The 14,818-nt window shown below is 38.0% G+C and overlaps 1 protein-coding gene and 1 pseudogene across 1 annotated transcript in view; one reads left to right on the top strand and one right to left on the bottom strand.

The window, feature by feature from the left end:
• The window catches only part of LOC104586672 (Homeodomain-like/winged-helix DNA-binding family protein), a 35,936-nt gene extending 32,057 nt beyond the window's left edge, over nucleotides 1–3,879 (bottom strand). The window contains exon 1 of the mRNA XM_010243975.3: nucleotides 3,305–3,879. Within this exon, the coding sequence (XP_010242277.1) occupies nucleotides 3,305–3,454 (150 nt within the window). The 5' untranslated portion in view covers nucleotides 3,455–3,879. The remainder of the gene's footprint in view (nucleotides 1–3,304) is intronic.
• Nucleotides 3,880–9,101: 5,222 nt separating this feature from the next.
• Nucleotides 9,102–10,674, top strand: LOC104586673 (putative inactive receptor kinase At2g26730 pseudogene; annotated as a pseudogene).
• Nucleotides 10,675–14,818: the final 4,144 nt, after the last annotated feature.

Below are 14,818 nucleotides of genomic sequence, written 5' to 3'. Positions count from 1 at the left end.
CTCTTATTTGAGCTTCAAATCAGGTCGAACACCTTTCTCTCTGATTCTTCCAGGTCACCGAACTATTCTCCAAGTGGGTAGAGACTTGAGCACCCTCCAATGACCTCCAAGAACCAGGCGAATGACTTTAAACTTCCAACCCTAGAACATCCTCATGCAATCAACTGGACTAGAACCACATGAGGGTCACGCCAAGCTTTGGCCTGCTCTGATACCAAGTTGAAAACAGCCCTCTTGAAGTATAGGACTGCTTGAGATTAGATGCAAAACCAGAACACAAACAAGAGAAGATTAAGAATATGAGAGAGAGAGAGAGAGCTGGCGGCGAACTAAACTTCCCTCTAACACTCTAAAAACATTTTATTAAGTTAATCTTTGAATTATTACAGAGGCGCCCTTGGGTGGGCAAGAAATTACAAAAACAGAGTATATAAAGAGTATGGGCCCAAAATAGGGCCCATTACAGAAGAAAATAAATAAATTACAATAACAGCCCAGAGTATGGGCCCAGAATAATGGCCTATGGGCCATTCGGCCCATCTCCTCTACAGACATAAATAAATAAATTTATAGGGGCTTGGGTCTAGGTCCGGAATTTTTGGCCAGTTATGGATGTTCATTGGGTTATAATGAAAATTGTGGTCAATGAAATGCTTTGAACCGGTAATAGGAAACAAAATGGCTCCTTCATGGTTTGACTTTTAGGTATAGTAGGAAAAAACAAAATTTATTGGTTGTGGAGAGTAATTAACTTTGAGTATATATGAACAACCTAGATGTGGCCTACTGTTAAATGTCTTAATCTAAGAAAAGAAATTCAAAACAAGCTTTTAGGAATCTTGTTGGATAAAGATTGTATTTTATTTGTCTGTAGATCTATGGGGTTGTTTTTTTATTAAGGTTGGAAACCAATAAAGGGGTTCCTTTTACAAAGCTAATAAAGGGTTCTTTTTTGACATCGGGCTCGAGCCTGGAAAGCCATTGGTTGAAGGTTAGCTTACCTACTAACATATAAATAAATAACAAGAGTGAAAGAGTCAAAATCACTGAGTTGACTTAAGAGTAATTAATTTTGAGTATATATGGACAACCTAGATGTGGCCTACTGTTAAATGTCTTAATCTAAGAAAAGAAATTCAAAACAAGCTTTAGGAATCTTGTTGGATAAAGATTGTATTTTATTTGTCTGTAGATCTATGGGGTTGTTTTTTTATTAAGGTTGGAAACCAATAAAGGGGTTCCTTTTACAAAGCTAATAATGGGTTCTTTTTTGACATCGGGCTCGAGCCTGGAAAGCCATTGGTTGAAGGTTAGCTTACCTACTAACATATAAATAAATAACAAGAGTGAAAGAGTCAAAATCACTGAGTTGACTTAAGAGTAATTAATTTTGAGTATATATGGACAACCTAAATGTGGCCTACTGTTAAATGTCTTAATCTAAGAAAAGAAATTCAAAACAAGCTTTTAGGAATCTTGTTGGATAAAGATTGTATTTTATTTGTCTGTAGATCTATGGGGTTGTTTTTTTATTAAGGTTGGAAACCAATAAAGGGGTTCCTTTTACAAAGCTAATAAAGGGTTCTTTTTTGACATCGGGCTCGAGCCTGGAAAGCCATTGGTTGAAGGTTAGCTTACCTACTAACATATAAATAAATAACAAGAGTGAAAGAGTCAAAATCACTGAGTTGACTTAAGAGTACAGACTAGCTAGAGCATCCTGCAAAATTTTCTCAGCAACCAAACACTGAGAAGCAGATTTGGTAGGATAACTGGTCTCAGCAACCAAACACAGGCAACAGGATTGAGAAAATAAATTTTCCCTTCTCATCTCATCCTTTCTCAGCAACCAAACGGACCATAAGATGATGGTTTTGAATATAACTAATTTCTATTTACCCCTTACTTTGTAAGAGCATCTGCCATGGAATTAGATGATTTTTGGCCCATTTTAATGAGATTTCAGGTCTTGGACCAGTATACAAAAGCTTCATGAAAGCCACAGAAAACAGTCTTTGTTTGAAAGCATGAATAACATCCTCGCCGAAGACTTATAAGATAGGTAAAAGATTTAAAGACCTAAACCACAAGAGGTGCTCTTTAAGACTCCACAGAAGTCAGAAGAGATCCTTCTTGTCTATTTTGGTCTAATTGGACAGATACTCAGATGAGATTGTAGGTGGAGATGGATTTGCAGGTGATTATTGCTTAAACAAGAGGTGAGAAAACCCTTATCTACTTTAGCATTGTGTCAAAAAGGATAGATCTTTAGCAGTCAGGTGATTACTGCTCAGAAAGTGGAAAAAGATATTTTACTGGAATTTGACTTACCAGGGTAGTCAACAAAGATTTTTCTTTTTTTCTCTTTGCTTTTTAGTCAGCCTTCAATTTGGCTGTATTTTCTATCTTATTGGCCCTTCCTCTTACACCTAAAGATGGAAGGTTTTTTGTACTTATGACTTTCCTATCATAATAAAATACTTTGATCTTGATCTTTTTTTATTAGGAGTTATTTCGTTTTCCTAGCAGAGTTCAGATTGTTCATGGTAGAGAGCAAGTTAGAGGCAGAAACTAATTGTGCTGACCTTGTAATGATGATTAACAGAGAGGTTATAAGTCCCTGAGCATTTAGGCATCTGTCGAGTAGATTGTGGTTTATTATACAAGCATTTGAGTCCATTGGGAATTCTGTCTTTTGTTCTTTGAAGGGAAGCTAATCGTGGAGCATATGTTTCACCTTCTAATAGTTTAGGAGTCAGGAAATTTCAATTCATTCTTCCAATTTTTCTGCCTGACTTGTCTTTAGTTGGAAATAGTGACTTTTTTGTTCAAAGATTGATCAAGCCTGTATTTGGTTTGAAATGCTGAGGTGATGTTCTTAAGGAATTTCACTTTTTTTTTTATAATTGGGGAATTTCACAAAATTTACCGGGAACTTTCCTTCAACTTTCTCTTTCTCTCTTATTTTCTGTCAAACCAAACATAACTAAGTTTAAGCTGTTTAAGATCCCTCCATTATCCTTTTAGGTTGAGCTATTAAGGCTTTCTACTGAAAGAGAGCGAGAATCAATCAATATATATTAACTAATAGCTGAGTGCAGCTTCCTGCATCAAAGCGTGAGTGAAATTAATCAACACGAACAAGACGAGGGATGACAGGTTTTTCAAGGCTCGTTTACAAGAGTGAGTGTAGGAAACAATCAAGGGAAAGAAAAAGGAAGAACAATATGAGATGCAAAAAACGATGTTTTCAAAAGGATAAGCATTTAGAATAAGGAAAAACAATATGAGAAGAAGAAGAAACCTTTAAATCGATGTTGGAACGGGCGGCTAGGCAGTGACCAAATTCAGGATCTCTCTGTATATTTTTCCATTTTCCGACGCCGTGCTTGTCGACACCCGCTCGCAGAGCTTCTTCCTCTTCTGACGTCCACTTCTGCTTCGGATTTCCCATCTATCCCTCTTCAACTTGCAGACCACTGAGTCTGAATGAAATCTCTCCTTCTGCTACGTGGGAAGAACTACAACCGAAAAGTTTTGCGGGGTGGGCTTCTCCCCTTTCGAGTCCGATCGGCACCTCCCCTTCGAATTCCGGTACAGCACGCAACGTAACGTCGACAAATAGGGGTATTTTTGTCACTATGGAAACTTCACTCCTGTGTGCTCACACCCTTTTCACAGGTTCAGCTCTACGTTAGGAATCTTCCATCGAGACAAGTATAATGATGTTCCATTGTTCCCGATGCACGGTTGAAAATGGCCATCAGAACAGTGTGACCACAATTTTGTGAGGAGTGAACCTGCCCTCCCAATTCCAATTTCCTCTGTAAAGTGTAAACAAACCAGTTTCCTCTTTTTATGAAGGGTCGAAACGGCCATGCTTATACACGAAGAACGGAAGAAAATAAATCGGTTTTGGTCCTCACGAGACCGTACTCCCACCTTTCACGCAGCCTTTCCATTGGGAATATCTCTTGAAAATAAAAGTAAGAAAAATTCCCGATAAATAACATGTAATTTGGGCCTAGTGACACTTCGGCCCCGAATTCTAAATATAATAATCCAATATCCAAATTTTCAAAACGTACCAATTTAATATTTACCGTTAATCATTTATTAATTAACCAATTATTAAGTGGTATTTAAAATACACAAATGTCCTTAGAGTTTTATCTAATTTTTTTATTAATCATCTAAACATTAACAAAATATAATCAATCCCATAACCTTTTATCTTTTATTCAAAAAAGTTGGGGGTTATATCTTAGTGGACATTCTATTGACCTCAACTTTCTTCAATATAAAAGGTAAGAATTTGGGATTGTTCATTTTTTGTCAGTAGCATTTGAATGGTTTGATTAAAATATTAGATGCCATTCAAAGGGCATTCGTGTCTTTTCAAATGCCACTTAGACTGGTTAACAATTAACGATATGTACTCAAATTGGTACATTTTGAAAGTTTGAATACTAAATTGTCACATTTTAAAGTTCTGGGACCAAAGTGACACTAGGCCTAAAGTATAGGATACTAATCTGGAATTTTCCTAAAAGGCTGTAAAAATCTACAAAATCTACATGCATAACTTATATTTTATTATTATTTATATAGCATGCAAATGCATGCGCTTTTTCATTATCAAACTATCAAAAACAAGATGGAGTATAAATACAACCTAAAATATCATCAAAACAATTATTATTATTATTATGTTGTTGTTGTTGTTGTTGTTATTATGCTTCAAAAAAATCATTATTATAATATTAAAACCTTTTTCATGTATTTTGTTCATGATCCATTGTCATTGTCTATGGGTATTTCCCTATAAAATCAGCCCATCCACCTTGGGGTGGGTACTTCCCAATCTTAGTAAAGGACGAGATCTATGCATCATTTCTAAACTCACATTCAATTCAATGATAAATTAATAAAATATCTCTAGGTTTAATATTATTTTTAAAATGTCCTTGAGTCTCTCCTAATTTTCCAAAACTTTAATCCCATTTTTAAATACTCACCGAGTTTAATGTGCTTTTTAAATGGTTGACTATGATCACAAATTACCCCTCCTTATGGGTAGAAGCATAAACCAGGTCATGCTGCCCGTGGCTTGGCACGACGGTCCATAGGTCGTGTTAGGCCCGGCACAAATCGTGTGGGTCGTGTTGGGCCTAGGGTTTTAGGTCCGTGGGCCAAGCCGACATGGCATGACCAAGTGGGTCATGTTGCCCGCGGCACGGCCCATATATATATATTATAATTATATAACAATATATTAATAAAATAAATAATTGTTTTCAATTTTATTACACTAACTTATTTAATTATTGTATATATAAGCAATTGCATACATCAAAATTCATATAAAATTAAAATTTTATGTTTTTTTCAATTTTTGTTAAATAAATAGCTTTGGCCTGGTCTACGGCCCAACTTGGCCCAAGGCTTGGCCTATGACACAGCATGGGCCCGCACATGTTTGGGTCGTGGGCCGTGTCGGGCTGACCCCCAAGTTATCGCATAGGAGGGTGGCACGTAGACCTGGCAAAAAGTTGACCCAACTCGTAAACCCGACCCAACCCAACCCCAAAAAAAAGGGTTAGGGTCTCATATTTAGCTACCTAAATGTGAGAATGATCCAACCCTTGGGTTGGGTTGGGTCAACCCACTGACCCGATTGTCAAGTCTAGTTGGAACTATTTATGCTTTGTTTGAAGTTTTCACTTTTTAATTTTTTCTATTTAGTCTTTACTCTTTATTGTTCTCTTTAAATTGTTAAATCAAGTTTTTTTTTTATTTTATATTTGAAATTTTAAGGTTAATTCATTTAATTTTGGCATTTTTCATATAGTTTTTTTTTTTAATTTCAACTGTTTTTTGGGATGACCCGAATTGACCCATGAGTCAACCCTAACTCGAACATTTGGGGTTAGAGCGTTAGAGTATAGCATTTGATAACCCAACTCGAAATCCAACCGACTCGAAATCAACCCAAAGTATATTGAACCAACCCGGACCCGACCCCCAACCCGATTGCCAGATCTAGCGGCACGGCTCACACCTCTACTTATGGGGACGGGCATGAAATTGAATTCTTGCCTCGTAACGAGGGACAGATGGGTGTAGGGGATTTTGGTTTCGAGACGGAGAAAGAGGGTGTAAAGAAAGGTACATAATTGTTTTGGCTACTAGTTACTCGGTAAAATGATCCGCAAATGGATGGTTTGCTTTGATTTAAAAAAATAATAAAAGAATGATTAAAATAAAACGAGCCCGGCTTTAGTCGAGGTAGCGTCAATCAGGGCACCGCTCTCACAGCATGAGAATGCGCCATGCGTCCTTGAAACGTGCAAGTGCTTAAAACATACAAAGTGGATCTCCTCATTACTAGTCTCTCTCTCTCTCTCTCTCTCTCTCTCTCTCTCTCTCTCTCTTTGTTTCTCTATCTCTCGCCACTTTTCTCTTTCTCCGTTCCTGGCTTCCAGTAAAGTTCTCTCTCCTTCACATGGCTCATCGTCGGGATGCCACTCTGTTACGATCTGATACAGGCTTAGTCTTGTCTACGCTTGATAGACTTACGTTGGGGACATCACCGTCATTTTCGCTTATAAGATTTTTGGGAAAATTGATATTATCTTCAGGCAGACCACCAAAAGTTTAACGTACTTTTTGAGTAGGGGTGGTCAACCTCCTTGGGTGCCTATGTTAGACAGTCTTGTATGCCCTTAGCTTCAATCCAATTTGATGTACTTTTGTTATTTAGTGGAAATAAATAAAGTGCATGTTTGATTTAATTCTGTGTAAGACCCTAAAACTGGACACTTATAGAGACTCGTGTTAGTTTTAAATATTCACAGCCGTTGGATAAGTCTAGGGAGATTTATCCTGCCAAGGCTGATACTGGTGTACTGCCAAGTGTTGGGATGGCCTGTCTCAGCCACCAGGGTAAGACCCGAGGCACATGCAGTATGGGATTACTTGAATCCTTGAATCGGACCAGATTTCCAGTGTTGCCCTGGACCTTATAGACAGATGGGCAAAATTGGAAAGTTACACCTGACCCCTAGACTCGATTATGACATTTCACTACGTGTCGGACCGGACTGTCTTTGATATGCCAATCGGTGAGATCCTTAGATGGGGATCAAAACCTGGGTATGTTGGGATAGTCTGAGAATTCATCTGAGTGGGTGATCATAGTGACAGGATCAGCCCCTTTGTCGGACAAAGGGTAATGATCGGGAATGCACTATCCCTGATGGAAACCAAACTGCCGGCAGTTGATTTCAATCGTTGGAATTTTGTTTTGCAAAATTAATATATTTATATATATATGTACGGTTTCAAATTGTTTACAAATGGTTTTAATTCCCGGGATCCATGTGAGTGGAGAGTGCGGCACTGTTCCTTGCAGCCGAGGGAGAGCCCCTCTCTTATCGGGCAGTGCTTGATCATTAAGGGCTGAGAGGTTAAGTGTAAGACCATTTAGGGTAGTACCTGATGGGCTAATCTTGCACCTGCCCACAGTCTCTGGGTTTTTATAAGATGGCTTGGCCTATAGACCACTTAATGTAAGTGTTGGGCCCATAGGGTCCATATGATGGGCTCAGGGGTTTATTGAGTCTTTCAGTGAATTCGGCTGGGCCTTGTATTAAAGGTTGGGCCGAACCCATGTGGCTGGCATGTAGATCAATGCTTGAGTCCCACGCCATACAAAGAAGCCCAATTAGGCAGCAGATTGGAAGCTAGTTGAACACTGAACATCTAATGGGCCAAAAGCCCATTTCGAGCTGGGCTTATATGATCAACCATCTATGGGGCGAATCTGAGATTAATGTTAGTAAAAGGATTGGGCCTTTGACCTTATCCTAATTTGAATCTGGTAACCTCCTGATAAGATCAGGAGTAAACTAACTTAATATGCAGATACAATTAAGATAATCCCCTATCCAAATACAGATTTGGATTGGGATAACTCCTAATTAGGAGGTTTCTTAATCAAGAAGAAAAGAGGAGAAAAACAAAAAAAAAGAAGAGAAAACACATCAGAATTCGAACAAGGGTTTTGGTGGAAAGAAAACTCCCTGCGAATTGATATTAGATCTCATTCATACTCCAACCAGAAGAAAAGCAATTCAGCTATCTTCGCCCTTGGAGTTCTCCTCCTGCCGCCGCCATATACTTTTGCAAGATTCGATCTTTGCAGAATTAGGAAGTTAAGAAATCAGTCTTGTGAGAAAGATTGAAGAAGATTCGGTGTTCAGAGTTTCCATAGGATTCTTGCGAAGGATCTGGTGTGTAGGACGCACCCTGCTGGTTCCGTTCCATCCACAGCTGTGTCATCTTCAGCAGGAGCGGATCTTGGTTTTTTCTTTGGGTGTGAACATCAACTTTGGGAGATACTGCTTCTCCGGATCAGGTATAATCCTCTATTTTTCCTTTTGGTTCAGATCTGGTTCGATTTGGTTCAGATAAGATCATTGAATATGGTATTCTAAATTTAGGGAATATGATTCTCAGTTGGAGGAATGTAGAAAAATTTTTGAAATTTGCACACCCATTCCGCAACTTCTTCGGCGTCCATTAGATGGATTCTACCATTCCTTCAGCCTAACCTTGGCACTCCTAAACCTTCATCCATTGCGGGGCAGCCCTGGTTAATGGCTAGCATGGCTACCAGGGTTCCTCATGGGCACACACATGCTCATGGGGACAGTGTTGGACCGGCACTGCGCTATCAACACTAAAGGGAGGGTTGGCATGCGGGCTTGGCTCAAGCATGACCCTTCTCCTCGCCAACCCCTTGCCCAAGATGATCGAGTTATCTCATTGCCCCTAATGTATGGGTGTATTCCGACCCAAGCGATTGCCTATCATCATGGCACACAAGTGCTTGTCATTATCGGCATACAGGAGACCCTTCACATCGGTGCCAAGTCACCTTTTCGGCGCACAGTTGCCTTGCATTATAGTCGTCCCCCTTTAGCACGTAAGTGGCGCCTCCCATGGACTGGTATGATCCAGCAGAGTGCCTCGGCCATTGGACTTGAGGTTATGATCCAGTGCTACTGACTTTGGTGGAGCCATCCCATCAAGCAACTCTTAGCCTCTAAGCATATTAAAGCTTGTCTTGGGCTACCTTGGCTTGGACGCCGCAGGGTTTCTTCCGCTGTACCCGTGACAACTCTGCATCGAACGCTGAACTGCCATCACGAGCCGCCCTGCAAGCCACTCGCCGAAGACGCCTCCCATGACATCGTTATCCGATTCTTGTTTCCTTGTCTTTTTCATCTCGTTACTGCTCTTGGGTCGTCGAGTCCGTCCCGAGCTGACACAGGACAAGCAAGCGCTCTTAGATTTCATCTCCCTAACCCCTCACGCGAATCGTCCTCAATGGAACTCATCCGCCTCTGCCTGCTCTTGGGTTGGAGTCGAATGCGACACCAACCAGTCGCATGTCGTCGTCCTCCGTCTCCCCGGTGTCGGTCTTGTGGGCCCGATCCCACCCAACACCCTCGGCCGTCTCTCCCAACTACGTGTTCATAGTCTCCGGTCCAACCGTCTCTCAGGTGAGATCCCTGCTGATTTCTCTCAGCTGAAGCTTTTGCACAATCTGTACCTCCAGCACAATCTTTTCTCCGGTGAGTTCCATCAGGTTTGACTTAGCTGACTCGGCTGACACGTTTGGACCTCTCGTTCAATAACTTCATCGAGAAGATACTGTTTTCTATCAACAATATTACGCGTTTGACCGGACTGTTCCTCGAGAACAACAACTTCTCCGGTAGTCTCCCCAGCATCAATCTCTCCGGTTTAGTCAACTTCAATGTGTCTAATAACAATATCAATGGTTCCATCCCCGATACCCTAGCAAAATTCCAGCCGGATTCGTTCTCCGGCAATCCAAACCTATGTGACAGACCGTTGAGCCCCTACAACCCATTCTTCGTCTCCCCGGTTCCGTCGCCGACATCAAACGTCCCAGTAGTAGCAAAGCGGTCTAAGAAGCTCTCTACAGGGCCAATTATCGCGATTGCTGTTGGGGCGGGCATAATTCTCCTACTTTTGCTTCTGCTTCTTTTACTCTATTTGTGGAAGCGGCAACGGAAAGAAAACACTGCAAAGCCTCCAAAGGCGGCACCTCGATTGGTGGTTACAGAAGCGGGCACTTTGTCATCGAAGGACGACATCGCCGGTGGGCCAGCGGAAGCCGAGAGGAACAAGTTGGTGTTTTTCGAGGGTGGGACTTACAATTTCGACTTGGAGGATCTGTTGAGAGCTTCAGCCGAGGTTTTGGGGAAAGGTAGCTTCGGTACTTCGTACAAGGCAATACTGGAAGAAGGGACGACAGTGGTGGTGAAGAGGCTGAAAGATGTAACAGTGGCTGGGTTCACTGCTTGCTGCTGTTGTGATTCATCTTGAACTGGGGAGTGTTCCAGATCTCGGCAGTGACGAAACAGAGAACGGAAGAAGAGGATAAGGGAGTGGAAGACAAAAGAGAGAGAAAGAAAGAGAGGATGGGAGGCTAGAGGGGAACGACTCCGTATCACTTGTAATGCAACATAAGCTGGGTATTTTGGTTATCTAGAGTTTTTCTCTTGTCGCCGGTGTCAATAGTTGCCGGTGGCTGTTGGTCGCCGCCGGTTGGAGAGGGAGAGTGAGAGTGAAGACGGTGGATTCGGTTCAGTGTGGCGAGAGAGTGAATAAGAGGAACTGAGAGAGAGGAGCGGAAGGATTTCACTTTGCACGTTTTAAGCACGCGCACGTTTCAAGGACTCGTGGCGCGTTCTCATGCTGCACGAACGGTGCCCTGACTGAAGCCGGACTCAAATAAAACGGCCAAAACTGTTGATTGTATCTACGAACCAACGGTTTAACCACCCATATTAATAAACTGTTGACCAAATCAATGGTCTTTGGCCCAAAAAATAGTTTTAGGATGAAATACAACCGGTTCCCTAATCAGTTTCTGAGTCAATCAGTCCCACCATCCGGTCCACGGGTCCAGTCCAATTTTCAAAACCATGGTGTAAAATGAATATTTCTTAGAAAAACAACATAATGTTGCTGCCACATTGACGCCATGTCGTCCAACTGTTACCGCTTAGCAGGATATTTCACAGAGACTCATGTGAAACGCTTAGCAGGATATTTCTCAAATTCCAAGGCAAAGTATGAAAAAACGCTGAATTGGTACCCATGTGAAACTTTTTTTGTTTTTTCTTAAAAAATATAATACCAAACATCCCCAATATCTTTCCAATAAAATGTCCATAAATTTGGGTTGTCTTTGGTGGAAATTTATTCCATGAATATATAGTGAAAATAGTAAAAGGAGTCCGTGTCTCCTATATTTTGTTTTAGTAAATTACAACGACTGGTGACATTTTCCTTAAACTTTGTTTCCGATAAAGACTCCCCAGAGTTCTAGATTTCAGCTCTTGCCCTTGACCTGCTAGCAGGGTTGCCGGTGAAAGTAATAAAAATAAAAGAAAAACTAAAACTAATTTGCATATTTGACAATTTACGGGTGGAGAAATTTATGATGTGGAAAAAGATATGGTATAGAAAGAATTTTGATCAATCAAAACCCACCCATGAATTTTGATAAATAACACTCAATTTGCAATCACATTTATGATTTTAGTTGATTGTTTAGAATTTTTAGGATATCATATCTTTTCCATATAAATGTGGAACTTTTACGGGTTCATCAATAAATAATAAAACCATGGAAATAGGGGTGTCAATCGGCTAGTTTTGGTTTTGACCCAATCCTATCCAAATCTTATTAAATCGGATTTGGACGGTCCATTATAATTATTGGATTGGACCAATCTAAAATAAATTTGGGTTTATATTCTTATTGGTTGGAATTATACCTAAACCAAATTTCCAATAATCCGATCATGAGGCCAAACCCTTGTCTAATTTGAAATCAATCAAAATTGAAGACATCATAAAATCACTTTTATGAAAGTATTTTTACGAAAACATTTTTATAAAAACACTTTTAGTACTTTTATGAAAAGTATTTTTACGAAAGCACTTTTATGAAAATACTTTTACAAAAGCATTTTTACAAAAGTACTTTTATTAAAACACTTTTACATAAGTTTTTTATAGAATGACTTTCACAAAATCACTTCAATAAAAGCACTTTTACAAAAGTACTTTTATGAAACACGAAAACACTTACAAAAAAACTTTTACAGACTGTGCCTAGTGTGGAATTGGTTAACAATTATTTCATCTTATAATTGAACATCTAAAACACATCATTATGGTAAGGGGTGTGAAATGGATCGAATTCAAATTGAATCAGGCAATATCCGAATTTGAATCCGATTAGAAAATTATATATCCAAATTTGGTTCGACATTTGATAGATATTGAAAATTAATATTCAAATTTGAGTTTGATTAAATATTCAATTCGAATTTCACCAATTAAATATTTTAGGTAATTAATAAATGTATAAAATAAATGTTTTATTTATATAAAGTATAAAAGTATATGAATTGTTTATATGAATTAATTTGTTATATATAAATTATATAAAACATTTAAGTATTTTATATGTTATATATAAGAATTAAATCACCGATCCAATTCGGATATTTAACGAATCGAATTAGGTCATTTCAATTCAAAACCGATTAGCTATTCGACATTAATAGGATATCGAATTTGGCCGATTAGATATTTGAATTATCCGAATTTGATTCGATTATGTCGAATTTCAAATTCGAAATCGAATTTTCAAATACCATTGACACCCTTGGAAAGTGCAAGAGATTTGTAGTCAAAAAACAAGATGTCCTTTCGAATCCCTTTTATTGTCTTAATTATGGGTGCTTACGATTCGGTGAGCTGGGGTTACTAGTTTTTGGAAAACCGGTAACCGAAACTGAATTAAAGTCGATCGGTTAATTGGTAGACCAGTTCGGTTCGTCGGTTTTTTATTTGTAATATATTATAAAAATATATAAACCTATAATACAACACTATATATAATATTATCTTTTAAATATTAAATAATATGTTATATATTATAAATATATAATGCATATTTATTAATTTAGAATGTATAGAAAATATAATATACATAAAATATATATAAATATATGTATACTGGTCGGTTTGGTTAGCCGAATTTTTAGCTTGGTTTTGATTGGTTTTTCGGTTGGTTCGATTTTTCAGTTTTTCTTGCTCACCCCAAGTCTTAATTGTGAAAAAAATCAGTAGTTCGGGTTTTAAATTACCTTTTGTTTATTTGTTTAAATATTTTGTGATATTTTATGTTTATTTTACAAATTAAGGGTGGTAAGGGGGAGGTTTGGGGATGGTTTTGTGAATTCTATACCTTACCTGATTCCCAATTCGTACCTACCCTAGAATCTGTAGCAGGTTGGATTTTAAGAATCCAAACTCTTCCTACGGGTTAGGGATGGTCGAGTTTAGTCTAATACCGTACCCTACCTATACCCATATTGATTATAGAACCCCAAAACCATCATTCAAGTATAAAAAAAGAAAAGCAGGGCATGTGTCCACTGTGTAGGGTAGAAAGTGCCTTCCCTAAAGTGATATGGCCAACCTTGCTTCATGAAAAAACAAAATAACTACATGCTCAAAATGGGTGGAAAATAAAAGTAAATTAGACTTGATAAAGGAGGAAGTGAAACTATATTGGAGCATCAATATCAATCTATTGATTGAATAATTATTGTAGTGAATCAACATGTGCAATGATGGAGGCAGACCTGTTCACATGTTGGGTATGAGCTCGAGCCTGAGTCTAATCCAACCACTAGGCCCAGATCTTAAGCTCAGGCCCGACCCTTATATAAAGCCCAAAGCATGGTTTGGACTCTTTATATATTAATTTGGCAACAAAAAATTAATAAATTAACACATATTACACATTATTAATATATATTTGTATCATATGTAATATTATCAGATTGGGCTTATTTGAGAAAGCTTGAGCCTAAGCCATTAGGCCTAAAATTTTGTCCAAGCCCAATAAAGAATAAGGCAGACCAAGTCATAAATAAGTAGGGCTATAAACGGATTGAATTCAATTCAAACTAGGCAATACCCAAATTCAAATCCAATTAGAAAATTTGATATCCAAAGGATATTGAAAAATAATATTCAAATTCAAATTTGACCAATTAATTAGCTTAGGTAATAAATAAATATATAAAATTATTTTATTTATATAAAGTATATCCGTATATAAATTATTTAAATTTAATTATTATATATAAAAATTTAAATATTTTATACATTATATATAAGAATAAAATAATCGATCAAATTCATATATTTATCGAATCAAATCAAGCCATATTTGAATCTAACCGATTAGATACTCGAAATTTCAAATTATTCGATTTCGATTCAATTATGTCAAATCTCAAATTTAAAATTGGATTTTCGAATACCATTAACACCCCTATAAACAAGTGCATATAGTGGAAGATGCAAAAGAAACAAAATAAACTGCAAAAATAATAAGTGAAACTGATTATTGAAAAACAATTGTAGGAGAAGATAGTAAAATAAAATGATAGAGGGAAATAAATCGACTAGTGTGATTGTCTTCAAAGGCAAGCATTTTCGTTATATAATCATCATTCATCTAAACATTGTCCATCATATAGGATGGACTACATAAGCTTTATTTTGTCATTCTATCATTAAAATTTGGATGCTTAAATAATTTTTTACGGATTTGCCTGTGTTAACGCTTAAGATGGCTTTTAAGATAGCCGTATTAAAGCTTAGGCCTTGTTTGGATATATTTTTC

This window comes from Nelumbo nucifera, chromosome 6 (genome assembly GCF_055504915.1).
Source record: "Nelumbo nucifera cultivar China Antique chromosome 6, China Antique-T2T, whole genome shotgun sequence".
Lineage (NCBI taxonomy): Eukaryota > Viridiplantae > Streptophyta > Magnoliopsida > Proteales > Nelumbonaceae > Nelumbo > Nelumbo nucifera.
Note: the sequence above shows the minus strand (reverse complement) of the source record. Positions and strands in the feature narration are given on the sequence as shown.